At 35.6% G+C, this 19,724-nt stretch overlaps 3 protein-coding genes across 14 annotated transcripts; 1 reads left to right on the forward strand and 2 right to left on the reverse strand.

Annotated features, from left to right (window-relative positions):
- Positions 1-2,453: 2,453 nt before the first annotated feature.
- LOC107961752 (uncharacterized) lies at positions 2,454-6,919 on the forward strand. Of its 9 annotated transcripts, none has more exons than XM_041115572.1 (6): positions 2,454-3,435; positions 4,619-5,812; positions 5,946-5,996; positions 6,065-6,163; positions 6,274-6,438; positions 6,507-6,919. In XM_041115572.1, the coding sequence occupies exons 2-6, from the start codon at positions 4,643-4,645 to the stop codon at positions 6,510-6,512; spliced, it is 1,491 nt and encodes a 496-aa protein (XP_040971506.1). In that variant the 5' UTR covers positions 2,454-3,435; positions 4,619-4,642; the 3' UTR covers positions 6,513-6,919. The 9 variants fall into 9 exon arrangements, with proteins under 9 accessions (XP_040971506.1, XP_040971505.1, XP_016753340.1 ...); XM_041115571.1 differs by having other exon boundaries at positions 2,455-3,081; XM_016897851.2 differs by having other exon boundaries at positions 2,459-4,507; positions 6,529-6,919.
- A 378-nt stretch (positions 6,920-7,297) lies between these two features.
- LOC107961754 (uncharacterized) lies at positions 7,298-11,176 on the reverse strand. 4 transcript variants are annotated; one of them, XM_041115574.1, is made up of 6 exons: positions 10,957-11,176; positions 9,031-10,747; positions 8,589-8,648; positions 8,130-8,179; positions 7,993-8,038; positions 7,298-7,497 (listed from the first exon to the last, which is right to left on the reverse strand). In XM_041115574.1, exons 2-3 carry the CDS (start codon positions 10,253-10,255, stop codon positions 8,629-8,631), a joined length of 1,245 nt encoding a protein of 414 aa, XP_040971508.1. In that variant the 5' UTR covers positions 10,256-10,747; positions 10,957-11,176; the 3' UTR covers positions 7,298-7,497; positions 7,993-8,038; positions 8,130-8,179; positions 8,589-8,628. The 4 variants fall into 4 exon arrangements, with proteins under 4 accessions (XP_040971508.1, XP_016753348.1, XP_016753349.1 ...); XM_016897859.2 differs by having other exon boundaries at positions 8,589-10,747; XM_016897860.2 differs by having other exon boundaries at positions 7,298-7,544; positions 8,589-10,747.
- Positions 11,177-12,266: 1,090 nt separating this feature from the next.
- On the reverse strand, positions 12,267-18,771 carry LOC107961755 (plasma membrane ATPase 4). Its single transcript, XM_016897863.2, is given in 17 exon segments — positions 12,267-12,561; positions 12,638-12,819; positions 12,907-13,089; positions 13,541-13,726; positions 13,820-13,980; positions 14,090-14,171; positions 14,261-14,293; positions 14,395-14,633; positions 14,839-15,003; positions 15,086-15,230; positions 15,317-15,421; positions 15,512-15,634; positions 15,725-16,434; positions 16,437-16,485; positions 16,567-16,803; positions 16,891-17,010; positions 18,306-18,771. Coding segments are annotated over 17 exon segments (2,874 nt in total). The 5' UTR covers positions 18,363-18,771; the 3' UTR covers positions 12,267-12,464.
- Between the last annotated feature and the right edge of the window lie 953 nt (positions 18,772-19,724).

Raw genomic sequence — 19,724 nt, forward strand, 5'->3', positions numbered from 1 at the left:
CATAATATCTATATACCTTCGTGAATATGATATGAGCGACACATTGCAATCATTTTTCCACCACATAGATAATCCCCCACTTCTCCCATCAGAGTCAACGTCGATTCCATTCTGAAAACCACACTTACTCCTAATCTTTTCCATACAAGAACCCTATAGTTTAGTTTCAATAAAAGAACTATATAGGGATTTGAGTCTCTCAACATATGCCGGAGACGTTAAACTGTTCGGGGTATCCCTAAACCCCAAACGTTCCAGCTTAAAATTTTTATTGCTTCTAATTGACCTCTTCAACGAGGCCTACTGATCTATTTTGGTTTGGTACATGCATCAGAATACTCGAGGCTTCATTTGAGTCAGCGTTTGTGGAAACTCTTAAAGCGCTTGATTAGAAATGAGGTCGTTTTAGCCCATCAACTTGTCTTATTGGGTTGTTTTCTTCTTTTAAAGCTACCATCTCCTCATCATAATTATGACTAACCGCATTATTAATAAGGCCCAATTCACTTCCTTTTATTGGCCCAGGGAACAATGGGTTGTTTGAATTTCCTTTTGCAGAGTATGGAATGTTGGAAGGAAATCCTGATTTGTTCCTTGGTTCATGAAAACAGATTGTAAATCCCTCAAATTACTCCATAATTATTCATAGAGTTACCCTAATTCGAAACTTTTCCACCCGTCCACTACTGGCCACCTGCTACTCCACGCCGCAGATCTTTTAGACTGTGCACGGAGAGAAATATCCCATTGAAACTCATACTCCTGTTTCGGATGAATCACTCTGACCAGGCAATAAATTTCACCATGCCCTAATTTACCACAGAGGAAACAAAAGAGGGTAAGATTTTTGTATTCGAATTTGACATAGATAGACATACCATTTGGGAGTGTAAGTTTCTTTTTTTCTTTTCAATGGCTTTCTAACATCAATCCATACCCTCAGCCGCATTATTCCTCTGTATCCCAATTGGAAAGTCGATGTATCGTATTCCAAAAAGGTATCAATAAAGTTCCCTAACTGTCTCACAACTATCTCAAACATAAAACTATGGGGGAGGTTATGGATAAGAGTCTAGAATCAACTTCCAATAATTAGACGGTCAATCGATTTTCCCTATGCTTTAGTCGGTGTAACACCAACAAATGGGAATTGAAATTCCACAGGCCATTTTTCTCAAGTCGATCCACATCTACTTTACAATAAAATCAAAATAAGAATCTACCATTTTCCAGATCTGATATTGAAACTTGTCCGATAGGATGCCAAACATTTGCTAGTGTCAATCTCATATATTGGAAGTGAACCACACTTGAAGTGAGAAACACTCCCACAAAATAGTTTGCATAAGATGTTTCGCTATCAGATGATTCTACCCTTAACTAGATGGATTCTTCCTCTACTTCTTCTAAAGATAAACTCGATATAAAATCCTCCATTGGTTAGAACCTGTAAAGAATCGAATACTCATAATTGTAAACAATCTTGGAGAAAAAAAAACTGTGCTAACAATAGCAGAAAAACATGTCATAAGATAAAGGAAAAGCATGTCATAAAATAGAAAAAAAAAGCTTTAACTTGGTAAAATTTAAAAACTCTGTTATTAATATACTAAATAATTTAGTAAAATGGTATAAAAAATCTCTATACTATGCAAAAAAATTTTTATAGATTTTGTCCATTAGTTTTAATCTTTTTACTTGTGTATTTTCAATTTAATGATTAACTCATTTTTAGTTAATTTCATAAAAAAATTGATGCGGCTTATAACATATAATGGCACAACATACACACAGTAACCATTCTTTTGCAATTGGAATAAGTTTTTACACATTAAAAAAGAGAAAAAGAAGGAAGAAGAAGAAGAAGAAAAAGATAAAAAGTAGAATACTTGTCCAATTGTTAAAAAAGGAAAAGCCAAGTGTGTCCATATGGCACAACTCCACATGTTTTTCTTAAATAAATATGTCAAATTATTCTCAAGAAAATAGCATGAAAGAAAGTAGCAGAGTCCAAAGATGCAAGAGTAGGCAAAGCAAGGGTGTTCCTCCTCCCAACCGAAAATTTTCATTTAATCTTTTCATAAATAATAAAATTATAAATTAAATGAATAATTTTTATCTAGTCTCTTTAAAATGATGATACCATAATTTAATAATAATAATAAAATATAAATATTATTTATTTTAGATTCATTGAAAGATGAATTGTTATATATATAATAAATAATTATTTTATTATTTAATTTATGAAATAAATATATTTTCTTTCTTTATTTTGAATTTATTTAATAATGAATTATATTTTATTAAATTTATAGATAATTGATGAATATTTATATTTGAGATTTATTTAATCTGCTATTTATAAAAAAAATTATATACATACATCAAATATTTAAAAAAAAGGGCAGAATATCATAGAAAATGGATGCAGTATTTACTACTTTGATTGTGAGGGTTAAAAAACCAGAAAGTATCAACTTACACACAAAATAGAAAGATTTTATATGCAATTTATCCAAAAAATTATCCAAAAAATAAACACAAGGGAAGAGAAAAGGAAAGAAGAGGCAGGAGGATAGGGTCCTCAGCTGTTGCTGTTGAAATGGGGATTTGGGGTGTGGGGTTAGGGATTCTATTCCTTTCCCTCCACAAATTCTCTTCCCCCATTTCTGAATTTTTTTGGCGTTCGCATTGCTTTTGCCTTCATTATTTATTTATTGAAAAAACAAAATAAAAAGAGGTTGAGTTTTGCAGAGGCGTTGATCTTTGACAGTCCATCCTGCCACTGTTGGGTTTTTGAATATTACCCATCACCAATTTCCATTGCAATGCCATTTCTTTAATTTCCTCTCAACTTTCACTATATAAACAATAAAAATAAAGATTAGGATTTTGGTTGGCAATTGGTAATTGCAGGCAGCTTTGGATCTTCTTCCCTATCATTTCATGCACGTTTATTTCTTGCCTTTATAATTTTATTCTCTCACCCTTTATAGCATCCACTTCTTCTTCTTCTTCTTTTAACACTTGAAAACTTTCAAATTATCAAAGGGAGAAGACAGAGGGAGAACCAAACAGGTAGGAGATGATGATTGCCTTCCCTTTCTTATCTAACCCCCTTTAGTTTCTCTTTTTCACACAACAACCACAATTTTATCGTCTTTCGTAACCCCCTTTTCTTGAAGAAACAAAAATCTGGCCATTAAAAGTCTTTGCTTTTCTTGAGAAGAAAAAAAAAGGGTCTTTGATTTGATGGAATTTTTTTCTTATAATTTAAAAAGAATGATTACTCTACTTTGATGATTCTGCTTTCCAAGAAAATTTTGGTAATCGAGTCTCTCGAATTTTTGTGTGTGGTGGGTTGGAACTTAGAAGGGATGGATGGATGAACTAGGATGGAAGAAATCTTCAAATCTTTTATTAAAATTTTTGGTTGGTTTCCTTTTCTCTACTCTACTTTTTAAGTTTAATTTGGTTTTTGAACCCTTAAATCACGGATAAAGTCTCTTTTATTTTTAGGAAAATGAAAATAAATAAATAATAAAAATGATTGTGTGGAGAATAATTCAATCAAATGAAAATGAAAAACCCAAAGTGAGAGAGAGACCCACTTTTGTTGGGGATCAATTACAAAATACTGGACACCATGTGACCATCTACCCTCTCCTTTTCTTTTGCTTCCCTTTTTTCTCTTCATATTTACTTTTGGTTTTAAGGAAACAAAACAATAACCCAGAGGCTCTTTCTTTTCTGAAAATGTTTGCTCCTTTGATAACATAGGTGTTCAATTCTTTTATTTCTTTAATGTCCTTCTTCCTCTTTTATGTGTATATTGATTCAATTCTTGAGGTGGTTTTTGTTCTTTTAATTCATTCTGGTCTCTCTCTTTGTGAATTCATAACTATGCTATGCGATTCTAGATTAATTTGTTTTTGATGGAGAGCTGAAATTTTTACCCTTTGGTGAATAACCCTAGAATTGGGTTTGGTGAAATTTTTACTTTGTTAATGGTTTCCTAGGATTCAAATAGGTTTCCAAACTCTTCATCTATATGGTTCCATATTGGAGTAGCCTTGAACTATTGTTACTTGTTACTGTCTTTTGGGGATTTCTTTGCGTTGATTGATTGTGATTATGTTAATGGCACACATATTCTAGGTTGAGTAAGTTATAGAAGTATTCAAGTAAATGATTTGAGTTACCGAATTCGGTTTTTGTGTGGAAAAAAGGTGAAGTCATATTGAAGTCGGATTTATGCATCAACATTTGCATTCATGTTTCTTGTTTTTTTATCTGTTTTGTTAATTTGGGGTTGAAGTTTGAGAAATGGTTTTTGTTTGCAAACTTTTTAACTTTTTATCGAAAGTGGTATCGAGAATAGTTGTCCAAAACAAAGTAAGGTTGTTGTCCAGTTTGTGTTAATAGGATGCCTAAAGAGGCAATGTTTCTAATGATCGTGATCTCTCCAATGGATCGTGTCAAGTTCCTGCAGTATAAATGCAATGTATGCTTGCAACTATGGTTTTTAGGTTTTTCTTTTTGATCCTGAACTAAAGTTATGTTATGGTGGAGATTTCTATCATTGCCTGACAAATTTATTTCGATGTATTTGCAGATATAAAGGATACTTGCTATATAGATGGATGGATTTACTGGTAAAAGAGCTGTTGATGGGCCTGTTGTACATGGCAAGGGATCGAGTCGCATCTTGAAGGACCATGTTAATAACCGAGAACGAAATGCTCAGTTTTGCAACCGAATCGGATGCAGTGGTAGGCTGAACTCCTCGAAAGGTACTCCGAATGGCTGCTCGGATAAAGCCAAATCTGCAAGGTCTTCTTACCACTCTTCGTCAAGTGGAAAGGAAGTGATTGGAAATTCCTCTAGGGTATCCTCTGTAATTAGCAACACTAGAAAATCCACTACGAATCCTCAGAAAAAGCTTCCATCTCAGCTGGAAACAGATTCATCTGAAACTAGTAGCATTCAGGACGAGCCAGAAGTATCTGAGCTCATACCTCCACCAGGAAAGATTCAAAGAGGTCTGCATCATGAAGCTGAGGATGCTGATTCTAGGGACGTTACGGTGATGGAAGTGGGAAGCTCTAGTGTAGTGTCAAACACGAGACCAATGAGAAAATTTATTCAGAGAGCTGGGTTGGGCAACCAGGAGACTCTGGCCAGTCCATCTCAAAGTGCTTCCCAGGCATCTCGTTCCAACACAAGCAAGTATGGTTTGAGAAATCTAAGATGTAGCTCTATTTCTGATGTTGTCCTGACAGGTTGTTCGTCCTCAGATTCTAGCCTTAGCAAAAAGAAAGACATGGTAAAAAAGAGAAACTCTGATGAAGAGGCTAGTTCCTCAGCCAGGGGGAAAAAGTTGAGTGGGTCATCTTTGGAGGGGCGAAACAACAGTTCTGGCCATGGTGTTTCTATATCTGATTCAAGACGAGCCAGGAATTGGCCTCCTAACAGGGACAGCACTGTTGCTTCTTCAGTTAGGACTCGGAGGTCAAACAGTAGTTATGTTAGAGGCAGACCTTCTAACCAAACAAATGGAAATAGTTTAAGTTTGAACCAGTCCCCCATAGTCATGCCGCTAGTTCCTCAATCTGATATACCTAACGATTTGAATGCTCCTGTTTCCACAGAAACTGTCTCCACTCTTGTTAGTCCTTATGGTCGAGCAGGTAGTATAAGTGAGGGTTTGCGCAGTATCATGCAGTCTAGTCCTTCAGAAGTTGGCGTTAATCGCACCTTAGTGAACCGAGATAGCTTCCAGCGCTACAATATGGATGGAATTGCTGAGGTATATTAACAGTATATCTCAGCCTGCAGGCCTATGCTCAAATTTAGAACTTTCTCATTTTTCATTGTTTCTGTGTTGCAATTAACTTTTGCCCATTAATATATCTCAAATCATCTGTTCCATGTTTATGCAGATATTATTAGCACTTCAGAGGATCGAACAAGATGAAGAGTTGACATATGAGGTACCTAGTCTCGAACTGTCGTGCTTTGCCTGGTTGTTCTTTTGCTGATTTCTGTTCCTGTGTCGCAGCAATTACTTGTTCTAGAGACCAGCTTGTTCCTTAATGGCCTAGACTTTTATGACCAGCATAGAGACATGAGACTGGATATAGATAATATGTCATATGAGGTTTGTTTTTGTTTTGCTATGTCAGTGCTAAGTATATATGTTTTATTTTCCGGGTTACATGCTTGTTAAAGATGAACCGCACCGTAAGCTTTATGCTGCTATCATGACAGGAATTACTAGCCCTAGAAGAGAGGATGGGTAATGTGAGCACTGGGCTATCGGAAGAAGCATTGTCGAAATGCCTCAAAAAAAGCATCTATGACACAGCATCTTCGGAGTTTGCAAATGTGAGCTATGAGGGTGAAAAGGATGATGTAAAATGCAGCATATGTCAGGTACTTTTTCTATATGACTTTCCACTACCATGCTTTTTCATTTCTTCTACTCATCTATGTATGGAAAGGGATGATTTTGCACATTTGCAGGAAGAGTACGTGAATGGAGATGAAGTAGGGAGGCTGCAGTGCGAGCATACGTATCATGTGGCATGCGTACAGCAGTGGCTGCGGGTGAAGAACTGGTGCCCTATCTGCAGAGCATCAGCAGAGAAGCCACACAATCTTCTTCGTTCACCTCATGATTGAGGAACAGCCAAAGAAGGCAAAGAGGCTCTTCTTTTGTACAAATTGATGGCTTCTCTTCAGTATTACTATTATTATTTTTTAAATTAAAATTTATTTTTATGATCATTATGATGTAAATATCAAATCAAAAACCCATCATTAAGTCAAGTCAGTCAAACTAATAAACCAGGTGCTAATTGTTTCAGCACTGGAACTCTCATTCCCTTATAAATGAAATGCGAATCAAATTACACACTGCTGTTGTTGAACATGATGAAGATGCTCTTTTGGATTTCTGGTAAAAGTGTGTTAGGTGCAGGATGGATGTGCTTATTTTTCATCCCCTACATAAATGCAAAAGCAAGGAAGCTTTTGCTGATATGTTAAGGGTTGGGGGTTAACACTTTAACAACGATACAGGATCTTATGTGACAGTGACAGCTACTTTCTGTTTCTACTTTGGTCTGTTTGGTACCCAGTGAGTAATGCAATGTAACAAAGGCTTTATTGGTTGGTTGGTTTCAAGCCTTCTTTCATTTTCATTGGTTTCCTTTAACTGCATTTTTCAGCTTTTGATTTGGTGGCATTGGAGACAAAGGTGGGGTTTACATCAAATAGGAATAATGGAAGGTAGCAGCAAATCTTAACGTGCATGAAATAAAACCAATGGAAGTAGGTTCCTTCCTTATCTATGAACCACACAACATTCTCTCTTAATGAAAAGAGCATGGTTGAACACAAACTTCATTACAAATGTTTATATGGCAGGCTAACTACATATTTAACAATCCAATGTTTTTCTTCTCCACTTCATGCCTCATCTCTTCTCATCTTCAAAGTTGAGGTAAATGTACATATGAATTAGGCACACTGGACATCTGTTTAATGAGTTCCAATAATAATAATAATAATAAACGAATGAAATAGTGGAGAACACTAATGTTATAAGTCAAACAAAGGAACAACATAATAAAAAAAACTATCTATGAACTTACCATCACCAACTTGTGTGATAATGCAAATATACTTAGCAACAGGTTTCCAGTTTTTTGGTTAAGATTTGTAGTGAGTGGTAAAAATATAATAATGAAATATCCCACTCTAATTAGCTCAGAACATAAAAACTCCAAAATCAGGCCAACAAAACATAGCATCTGTATGTTATAAATTACTTGAGTAGTTCTACCGCAAAATTAATGTCCTCGTATCTACAACAGAGTGCAAGTCCAAGAAATGCTTTAAAAAGCACCAAGTAGTAAACGTGCCTACTACAACTGAACAAGTGTTGGTACAGAATTTTTATTATCCAAACCGAGAAACTTTTACCTCTTTAATCATAAGCAATCCTTTTCATCTACAAATGCCCGTTTTCCTGTTCCAGATAGTCACACATTAGAATACAAATTGTAAGACTTAATCCACAGAATACTTGCAGATAAATAGCAAGAATTCTACAAACTAACCTTGCATGATGGTTTTGCAGAGACCAAATTATCCTCACTTACAGAGATACCTGACATATGTAAGCTCAATAAGAAACTCATTTAGGTTGATACAGTAATTAGCCTGAGACCAAGTACTCAACAAGCAATATAAAAGTAGCAAAATAAAACTAGAGAAAAGGTAATATTGTACATATCCGATCAACAATCAAGAAAGTAATATGACCACTACGAAAACTGTATGCCCCAAAATCTAGTCAATGACAATTTATTAGATAGCAAGTCAAACTCCACTAGAGCACAGAATTGGAGCATAGCAACTAGAATTTTCAGCCTTTGTTGAGTGGAAGTATCTCGATATAAAACACCATGGACAATTTAATGGATGCTGATTTGTTATTAATAATGGAACTCAACAAATTCTCATATTCTAAAATTACATACAGAGCAATGCTGCAGCTGTTACATAAGTAATTTTACCTTTCAACAAGCTGCAAAACAGTTTTCCTGCAAAATTTTCTTAGATTTCCTCCTTGTTGTCTGTAATTTACAAGAAAAGCCCGAGATCTGTTGAGATGGCAGAAGACAGCCAAAATAATGCTAATTGTACAACAGAGCAACTGGTTGTCAGCACTTCTTTTGCAAGCACCTTATCTCAGTTGCTCAAAAATAATTTCCTGATCCATCCTGGTTCTGTGGCAGGGGTATACACCTCCACACACTATAACACATAACTTTATCTTGCAAGGGCCAGAGCTTTATGCTACTGAGCAGCATTTGGTTAGTGTCAGTGATGGAAAAGAACTGGGACCTTCACTGATCAATATTTGTCAAGAACATTGAACCAGAATGAATACATCTAATCACAGCTTCAGGATAAACAAAATTTTGCAGGGCATTCACTATTCAAAAGAATGCATACAAATTTTCTCGAGTAGTACTGGCCAATCTTCACCCAGCTGCCGCGGATTTAGCTCCATTGCCACTTTAAAATCAAGCAAAGATATCAAGTAGCACTGCCCGGGTTCCTGCAACACTTCTATAGGCCCCGAGCTACTCTGCATATGCAAGTGATTACTTGGCCACATACCATTCATAAGCTTGCCTTGAGGCTGCGACTTGTGAGCAGAGTGCTTCTTCACTTCATCTGTAGACTTTGATCCCACCAGATCTACACATGATCTAATGAGTTTCTTTAAGTATACATCCAACATGTTATTCAGCATACTAGCACATTCGACAGAAACTCCTCCAAGGCCCTGTGCTGCTGCAATCTGCTCCATACGTTTCTTCAATGTCTCGATATCGTATAAGCCACCACTGTCATAGTAGCTAATGAAGTCACTACTGCCTGCCACTGCCAGAGCCTTGCGGGCCCCACCAACACTAGCTGAGCAAAATGGAATCCCAAGTGGTGCGAGCAGAGGACTTTTAGAAAGATTAATTTGGTTAGCTTGCTCCACCTCTTGCTCATCTTCAACAATGGCTCCTACAGCCTGATCTTTACCAGGCACCCTTGGTTTTTCTGCAGAGTGCACCAGACCTCTTACAATTTCAGGCAGCTCAGCAACTGCTTGAAGATGCTGCACTGGTCTCTTATAATCATAAGGAGTCAAATCACCATTTTCGATACCCAACTTACTGACATTTTCTTCCATCCCCATTGAATGATGTGAAACACTCTCAGCCTTCCCATTTGGCCCGAGTGGGCTGGGTCTATCCCTTGGCTTCCTATCCCGTATTCCAGACCTAGCCTTTCGTGGGGATGACACTGGAAAAACCCCATTTGACCAAATGTCTGCATTTTGATTCTGGTTGGGAACAAGGGATCCAGTCACTTCATGTGCATCTTCTCTACCAGGAGACCTCTCCACAGTTTGTATCAAAGATTTCATGGGACCTGGGGGTGGAGTCTTAGCCTGACATGCATTTTTCAAGATTGAACGTATCAACTGATTATGCAGTGACAGGTTCTGCCTCCCAATAATGCGGTAACACGACTTATCAAACTCGCATTTCCTGACCTTTTGACTTAAAAACCTACTCAAATTATAAAAGTACCTTTTTGACCTCTCAGCCCCAATCTTCTTCACTATCTGAGCTTTCAGTTCACCTAAGTCAATTCTGGAGCCCTGCTGGGATTGCATTGCTCGATAAACAGATTCCTACACCATTCACAGAACTACAAAACCACTGAAACCCGTTTCCAAACCCAATTTACAGTTTTCTCCAACACCAAACAAGTCCAAATCCACTTTGCATAGCTTACAATGCCAACCAAACTCTCAGTCTATGCATATAGAAAGTAAAGCAGTAAGCCTGAAAATCCTCGAGATAGACCAAAAAAAAAAAAAGAACCCAAGGGTTTCCAAGGTGGATAGAATTATTTCAGTTTCCAAACATGCCGAAATTGACCCAAGTTGAAACCATACAATGTAAACCCAAATCTCATTTTTGCAGAACCAAAACCCTAAGGATCAAACTCCACTTTAGTAGTTGATAGAAACCCCACTAAACAAAGCCGAAATTCCATAACGAATCAAAACCCTAGAGTTGGAATCAACGAAACTCAAAAGAAACAAGAGAGCGTCGTCTCAACCCCGCGAACCGTAAACTAAAATCACCGCAGCAATTAAAACCTACAAGATAATTTTTTTAATTATAGGCAATGAAAAAAGAGTTCGGAATTGAAAATATGAAGTTGGGAGGAATGAGATCAGTGGAGCTGGTAGGATAAGAGCAGAGCACAGTGCAGGAATTACAGAGGCAAAAAAGTAGAATGAACACCGAAAAACAAGCTCCAAAAGCAGTGAAAAAAATAGAAAGGGTTAAAAGGTTGATAGCTGACCTTGGACAACTTGCTTGAAGAATTGCATAGAAATCAAGTGCCACTGAGTTGTTGTTTAGGGGATGGATTGATGGCAGGCAGCCTCGATTTTTTTCTTCTTCTTTATTTACAATAATTTGTGTGTAATTGAGAATGAGTGCATTTCCTCCCCAAAATTTTGAGCTTGCCCCCCTTCTTGATTTGGTATTAGTATTTCAGCTCCTCTCTGTTTTGTTTTTGTGTTATTAGATCGATCGATCGCTCGCCCACTGCTGCTATTTTAGTTTCTAAAAATGGTTTAATTTTCTATCGGTCCTTGTAGTCTTTAGACTTTTGAAATTTAGTCTTTATTCTTTTAATTTTAGGATTTGAATCCCTCGGTAGATTTATAAATTAGCTTTCTGTTCGGATTAATACTCTCAAAAGGAAAGGAAAAATTATCTTATTTGCATACTTAAAATTAGTAAAGAAAAGTGATGTAATTTTTGTATAAAGTTTTAACAATTTTTATTTAACTAAACAATGGTAAGGAAAGGAAATAATATTAAATAATAATAATTTTTTTTTTGCAATTATAAGTTTGTTAAGAATAACCATGTTATAAGTGATGAGGACAAACTACACACTCTAGATTGTAAATGATTATAAAATTTTGTTTGATTTCCTTTCCCTAATATTTCCACAAGTTGAGGTAAAAATTGAAGAAAAGAAAGGGATACTCAACTTGGTTAACTTTTTATAATTTGAATTAAAAATTTTATCAATTTTCTTTCCCCTCTAATTTCAATCCAAGTTCAATTGATAACACAATAAATAGGCTCCCCTTGTGACATTTTAATATTTTAAAAACTAGAGTGTAATTTATAACTCATTCAAATTATCAATTGTCTAATTCAGACAATAAGAGAATAAATTCTTGACGTTAAAAGCAAAGGGACTAAATTTAAAAAATTATAAAGAGTTCATAGACTGAGGGCATAATTAGACGTATTAAAATCTTATTAAATGTATGTCTGTCTACTTTATCGCTCTTTCTCATCCTGTTTTCTTTTTCTTCGTAAATTTATTTTCTATTTTGCAAATATTTGTTTTGAGAATTTGGGTTAACATGCAATGTAATAATTTGTCGCATATGTGAAACTGAAAAGTAAAGAGTGGTAATTTCCTCCTGTTGTATTGGACTAGTTTAATGCTTATCCTCACTTATCAAGTTGGCCAGATAGCACAATTGGGTTTGATGAAGCAAGGGTCTATGCATCACACAATAAAAACGTTGAACATCAAGTGTTTTATGATGTTTAACTGCAAACAAAGAGCCTTGGATTAGATGATGTTATAAATTAACCTTTCTGCATTCCAAAAGAGGTAATCACAATGAACACAAATTCCGACATTTAGGAAAAAGGAAAATCATCCTAAATCTATACTACTACTATAAGCCGATTGATAACAATATTAATATTAATATCCGGGGTGATTGTTCGTCATTATAACTACTTTTTTTCTTGGACGGGAAATAGCATCCATCTTTAAACGGTGTAATGCTGCTGGATGTTATCGATATCAAGCCCCTTGAGCTTAACCACTGATTCAACATGCCCCTTCAGTGTATTCAGCTCCCTCAGCCTACACCATGAAATCCCCATTTCATTAAACATCTCATTTCACATATTTTGCAAGAAAATATTATTAGATATCCCACCTTGCAACCTCAGCCCTGCGCTTGGCCTGCTCTGCGATTTCTGAAAGTTCCCTGTAACTGCTCCTTTCATTGAAAATGCTTGTGGTTTCAGGTGGTTGAAGGCCATGCAGAGTCCTCTGCGCAGCTGCCCATTGTGCTTCCCTTTCCTCTTTTCCGTAATCTTTCTTCGTAGTGAAGGCAGTCTGCAATGGTTTTCAATGAGACCCAAACATCAATCAAATCACCAAGAAATATAGCCAAATTTGCACAGAGGAGGACTCTAATCGTACCTTGTTCTCCAAAAGGTTATCCCAAGCCTTTCCACTAAGAACATAGCGGATTGCAAATTTGATAAGATCCAGTGGGATATAAGTCACCACACTGTATAGCCAGATTACACCAGCCCATCCCCAACCCATACCTTTAATCCTTGCAAACCCCCAGTCTGCATAAACAGCTATTAAAGTGGCCACCTGCCAAAAATCAAAGTGGGTCATTTATAATCATAAAATTAGTTAATTGAATTGTTAGATTTGTAAATAAATCTGAAATAAAACTTAATAAACCAGGATCTATCATGTCAAATCATCAAGAATAAATTAAGAATAAATTGAACTTTTATCAAATCTTGAGAATTTGATCTTCCAAATTAGCACACAAGAAATTTAAAGAATATCTACTCTCTCTTTCCTAATGATGGGATATTAGAAAAGATATCTTGTCTATAATTTGGGACCATAACCCTAATATTTATAACATTGGCAAATTAGTTCTAATCAAATTCTAATTAACCCATCATTAATTAGAATTTGATTAGAACTTAATTACTAGAGTATCTAATCTTTATTTAATAATTAAAGCCCAACAAAATTGTCCATATTTTTCAACATGTATATCTTATACGATTTAGTTAAATTTTCTTACCAACTGAGCAACTAGAAAGGCACTGACTAGTAGAAGTCCAGGGCGTTCAAAGTAGGACCAGCTGCGAGACCTTGTGACAAAAATGAGGGCCTGACTCACAATACTAACTTGAAGGTATAAAGCTGCCATCATTTCTTTCTCACCATCAATATTATTATGCCTCAGTGATCTAACATTGAATGTGTTCTGAAATATAGGACACGGAAATATTGCAAATTTAAAAAAAATCTCACGAAAATATAATACATATATAGGAGACATAGCAAAAGCTGTTCTTACCGAGAAGAAATTGGTGTCTTTCATTGCCCAGAAGAATATCACAGTCATTAGTGCTAAGTAACCTCCAAGCACAATGCCGGTAGAGAAAATCTCCTTGAGTTTCCAGCTGTCTGGCTGTGGAGATGGTTTCACTCTGTCCTTTGAAATTGTCATGATTGTACCTATAAATGTGATGATGATATAAATCAGATTCAAGACCATGATGGGTTGGTCCTGGTGACTTGTACAATAAGGCATAGTGATATAACAATTTGATAAAGATCATCTCACCATCGTTCAGAATGGCGATAATTAAAACCATGAAGGGTGCAAAGTCGAACTTCCATATCAAGGCAATAAACATGAATCCAAACTGCCAAATGACAACAAAAAACTTAATCCATTTGTAAAAACATTTAGCATTACCAGTGTTCAAGTCTCAACAGGTCTTTATCTACTTACCACAATACGGATGGTGATTGAAACTGCATAGATCTACAAAGTGAAGGAATAAGAGAAGAAAGGTTAGGGAAACTTGCACTGTTGATAAAAAAACTGATAAAATGCAAGCAAAAGTAAGTTATGATATGACTAACAGTGTAGTTCTTCATTCTTTGGAAAATAGCCCTGCTGGTCAGCACTGCACTGATAATGACACTTAGCCCAGGTTCAGTAAGGACAATGTCTGAAGCACTTCGGGCAGCATCTGTAGCATCAGCAACAGCAATTCCAATGTCTGCCTTCTTTAAAGCAGGGGCATCATTGACACCATCTCCTGTCATACCACAAATATGTTTTCTCTCCTGTAGCCTCTTAACAATTTCATACTTGTGTTCTGTCATTGACATGAAAAGGAATTGTTAGGCGGGAGGAAACTTTAAGAGTAGCGGTCCTATAGAAAATAAATTTAATGAAACTTGTAAATAATTATCTAAATGTATCAAAGGTGCCTGGAAATGTGTTACACAGAGCACTTTCTTCAAAAAGCATAAAATAGAAGCTGCCAATATTTTGTCAACAGTGTTGTTATTAAAACAGACCTGGAAACACTCCTGCAAATCCATCAGCCTTCTCAATCAATTCATCTATAGGAAGGGCAGCAATGGAAGCGTCCTTGTCTTGGCCCAGTAAAGAAGATGAAGGGTACATGTTTGTTCCCATTCCAAGCCTCCTGCCAGTTTCTTTGGCAATGGCAAGCTGATCCCCTGGGTGTCATAAAAATAATATAAAGATTACATCATGAAATTATAGACAATTTGGAATACTAATTAACTAGACAACTCTCACCAGTAATCATCTTAACATTCACTCCAAGGTTTAGAGCTCTTCTGATTGTTTCAGCACTATCATGCCTCGGTGGATCAAATAGTGGCAACAAGCCAATAAACTGCCACGGGGATCCAGGACTCTCTTTTGTTTTCTCAGGTATTTCCTGCAGAAATAGAAACAAACACAATATGATTACTCTGATTTACTTATCTAAACAACATGAAGGATGCGCAAGTTTAATTTTCTAACCTGTCTTGCAACAGCTAAAGATCGAAGTCCACGTTCAGCAAATTTATCAATAACTGAATGAACTTTTTTCCTGACATCATCTTTGCATTTGCAAAGATCTATAATCTATTTCAGAACATTGAAAGCATATAGGTTAGAAGTTACCTACCTAAAAATTTCAGAACTTGATATTCCAAAATGAGAAAATGTAAGTACCTGCTCAGGTGCACCTTTGCTAGCACGATGCCAGTTTCCATCAGAATCAATGTAGGTTAGAGCAGTTCTCTTGTCTACAGGGTTGAATGGTAGGAAGTGAATCTCTCGGACACCAGCACGTGCCTGGTCAATTATTATCCAAAATGACTAAAGAATTCTTGGACCCAATCCTAAATATAATAGAAGAAAGACATGCAGAAAAAAATAATTTACCTCCTTTGGATCTGCAAGCATTCCTACAATTGCAGCATCAATAGCATCCTGATTTTCAGTCCTTGAAGCCCTTGCTGCATAAAGAATAACATGCTCTTTTTCGACTCCCTTTGTAAATACTTCAATGAGGTTTCTATCAACAGTAAGTTTGTTTAAAGTCAGAGTCCCAGTCTTATCACTGCAGAGAACGTCCATGCCAGCCATTTCCTCAATGGCTGTCATTCTCTTTGTGATAGCCCCTTGTTGAGAAAGCCTGTGGGAACCAATAGCCATGGTGACAGACAACACCGTGGGCATAGCAATTGGGATTCCACCAATCAAGAGAACTAGCATATTGTCAATTCCATCTCTATACTTGCGATGCTGTATCGGGTACATGACTATTAGCTCAACGATTATTCCAACAGCAATTGAGCAAATGCAGAAATTACCAATGGCTGTAAGCACTTTCTGGAAATGCCCAACTTGATTGGTGCTGTCCACTAGGTGGGCAGCTTTACCAAAGAAGGTGTGAACACCAGTTGCAATAACGACTGCTTCTATTTCACCCTGTTTACATGTTGAGCCGGAAAATACTTCATCTGATGGATTCTTCGTAACAGGAAGAGACTCCCCAGTAAGAGCAGATTGATCAATCTTCAAAGGATCACCCTCTAGAAGACGAGCATCAGCAGGAACTATGTCTCCCAATTTAATAGTGATAATGTCCCTGGAACTAGAATTGCTGCTTCTTGCTCACTCCATCGGCCATCTCTAAGAACCTATATTATGTTACAAGGACATGATTAAAATAAGACAGATGATTCGACAAACTGTTGGGTTGCTGAATGTATAATTTTCACCTTAGTTTTCGGAGCAAGATTAGCCATGAGAGCAGCTGCAGCGTTACCAGCATTATTTTCTTCAATAAAACTTATGGTGGAGTTGATGACCAACAAGACAATGATACCAACGAAGTCCTGCCAGTCCGGAGGCCTTCCATCACCATTTGCCAGGGCAATAGCCATTATAGCAGCAGCTTCCATGACCCATGACAAAGGGTTCCACATAAAACCCAAGAACTTGAGCACCTTGCTCTCCTGTTTGCAGAGTAGCATACTATGTCATGCATAAATATACAAGCTGAAAATGTACGAACTCATATGCAAGTGGTTTATGGCATGAACCTTTTTCTCCTCTAGTTTGTTTAGTCCAAAGACTTGAAGGCGATTGTTGCCTTCCTCGGTTGACAAGCCTTCCCTCGTACATTTCAGTTGCTCGAAAACTTCCTCAATAGGAATCCGTTCCTGTAAACAATTATCATTTAGCCAAACGATAGAAAATGCACTTACGGAGTATGTTTGTTGATTTTGGTTGTCATCCGTGCATGAACTGCAGATTATTATTGTCTTTAATCTCAAAAAGAATTAAATAAATTTTCAATCGATTGCAGCTGAATAAAGATTTAACTGACCCAAGTTACTCCTACTCGTATGAATAGTTAAAATTTTCGAACTTTTTACTATAGTTAATTTTTGTAGAGAAAATCCAAGAATTCACACCTATGTGAAATTGAAGCTGATCAAAGTGACCGACATGATTAAACAAACCAAATCCAAACACATAGGAGGGAATATCATTTTCTCAATTTGCATTTCAAAAAGCCGTATTAAAGTCAAAAAGCCCATCAATTTTGAAATAACTAATTTTAATAGAACTTTATTTAGGAATAGGCGTAAGATTAGACATAATATGACCCTCTGATACGGCCATTCACACTAGTGAAAACCCTCACCAAAAGCTGTTAAAGAATTAGATACTTCCCCCCCCCCCCGAATATTATATAATAAAAAGGTACTTATTATCTAATTCGAAAGGAAAAGTCAACTAAAATAATTCAAAAGCGGAAAACTCTACTTGCCCAATGGGAAGCGCATATGTGAAATTAATAATAGCAAAAATTATTTCACACTGACAGAAGTTAGTAAAATTAAAATTTTCACTGACCGTATATTAGATGATACTTTTAAAAATATCCTGATATTAATAACTTTTTTAAAGTTAATGATAAATATATGGTATACAGAGAGTGAAACGATGGAATGTCTATTTATGAGATAGAAATATGGTAGAAAATCTTATCAGAAAGATATATAATATCGAGCTATTTAAATCGAAGAAAAAAAAGATAGAATTAAGCTTTAAATATCATAAAAAGTAACGGCAAATCGTAACCGAGCGTGTCGCTAAAACATGTTTGGTGTGCACGAAATTCTTGAAAACGGAAGAAATAATATTATTTGACTCGTAAATCTTGAGGGAAATCATTTTTTTCACTCTGTTTGGTTAAAATTCATAAAAGTTGAGAAAAAGCACCGTTTGAATCACCCATGATAATGAACCCAAAAAAAAAAAATCACGCATGATGAAATCTTATCAGTTAACCAAAAAGTAATGGAAAGATTCCCCTGTTTCGATTGAAAACGGGAAACTAGATTCGAATATATATATAAAATCGCTTTTCAGTGATAGAGAAAACCAAACAGAAACCAGCATGCATGTATTGGAATTAAAAAGATTTATGTGAAAGAAAAGAGAATACCAGATCAACGGACTCGTTTTTGATCTCCTCAAGACTGATGCCTTTTTCGCCTCCCATCTTCTAAGCTTAGTGGTTGAAGCAGCAGGGAGTAATGGAAGAAGGTATTGGAATTGTAAAAAATAAAGGAAACGCCAAAGAAACGCTTAAATACTCACATTCAGAGTAAAATACTAACAAAAAAGTCTAGGAAGAAAAATGAGAGACGTATCCCAGTTTTTTTCTGACCTTTTGGGTATTAGAAACGTAAATGAATGGAGTGTGGGTTAGAGTTGGTGAGTTTATATAGGTGTTAAGTGAGGGAAGAGGAGGCTGCCCCTTGGGGATATATAGTAAGCCAAATGAAAAAAAGGAGAAGAGCACCAAGGAGGGTTGGGCGGTGGGACCCGCATGGGCTGGTCCTTCTTCTTGCCCGCTTTGACCCGCCACGCGCCGCTTCTTTCTCTTTTCTTCACTTCACACATTTGTCTCCCCAATCTCTACGGACTTTTCCTATCCTCTTCTTTTATCTTTCTTTAAATTAAAAGTTACGCATTTTAGTCTCTCTGATATATTAAAATTTGGATCTAACTCTTTTAGTTTAATTTAACATAACTCCCTCCATTTCTTTTTTATAATATTAATTTCTAAATCTGTATTGTGTTTTTAATTATTGTAATTAGGATAAAGTAAATTGTTAAATATAATTAAAATATAATATTATAATAAAAAAATACATGTACTTTGATTTAATATGCAATTTGATACATAAAACTTTTATTATGGTTCAAATATATATATATGAAACTTTACTTTTGATTCAATTATACATGTTTAAATAAATAAATACATCAATTAATTTATGTATGTAATATGTAATCTTGAAATATTCTATAATGATAATTGTGTAAGTGATTTATGAAAATCAAATCAAATGAAGATCTCACGTGTAAAAATACACAAAATCAAATTTCATATATAATCTTATACATTTATCCAAAATTTATATATAATTTTAAAATTTATCCATGATAAAAAAAAATTCAATTCATAATTAAAAAGTTTTTTAAGATATTTAATATGCAATATAATGTTAGTACAAAGCATGTCCTAAAAGTACCACCCGAAGAAGTGAATAGTGTGAAGCTAGTATTATGATCGAGGATTTCGTGGTTCAACATGTTTTGCCGATGCACCAAGCCCTTTGACCTTCTTATTATTAAAAAAAAAAACAAAACAAAACAATATTATTCAAAATAATAAATAATAAACATAAAAAAATATATCACTTATTTTCATTATTCAAATATAGTGCTAATAAAAAAATTGGTTAAAAGGTTTTAAAAGTTCTTAAATAAAAAAAATTAATTAAGTACTTTTACTTTTTTTCCTTTCAATTAAACATTTGAGTATTAAAATTACAATCAATTAAGTCATTTAACA

This window comes from Gossypium hirsutum, chromosome A06, assembly GCF_007990345.1.
Source record: "Gossypium hirsutum isolate 1008001.06 chromosome A06, Gossypium_hirsutum_v2.1, whole genome shotgun sequence".
Lineage (NCBI taxonomy): Eukaryota > Viridiplantae > Streptophyta > Magnoliopsida > Malvales > Malvaceae > Gossypium > Gossypium hirsutum.

Coding starts and splice junctions, on each gene's coding strand:
- LOC107961752 (XM_016897851.2), top strand. CDS start 4,643: ATGGATGGATTTACTGGTAAAAGAGCTGTTGATGGGCCTGTTGTACAT. Junction 6,164..6,273: donor TAGATAATATGTCATATGAG/GTTTGTTTTTGT, acceptor CTATCATGACAG/GAATTACTAGCCCTAGAAGA. Junction 6,439..6,528: donor TAAAATGCAGCATATGTCAG/GTACTTTTTCTA, acceptor GCACATTTGCAG/GAAGAGTACGTGAATGGAGA.
- LOC107961754 (XM_041115574.1), bottom strand. CDS start 10,255: ATGCAATCCCAGCAGGGCTCCAGAATTGACTTAGGTGAACTGAAAGCT. Junction 8,649..9,030: donor AGTACTACTCGAGAAAATTT/GTATGCATTCTT, acceptor TGTAAATTACAG/ACAACAAGGAGGAAATCTAA.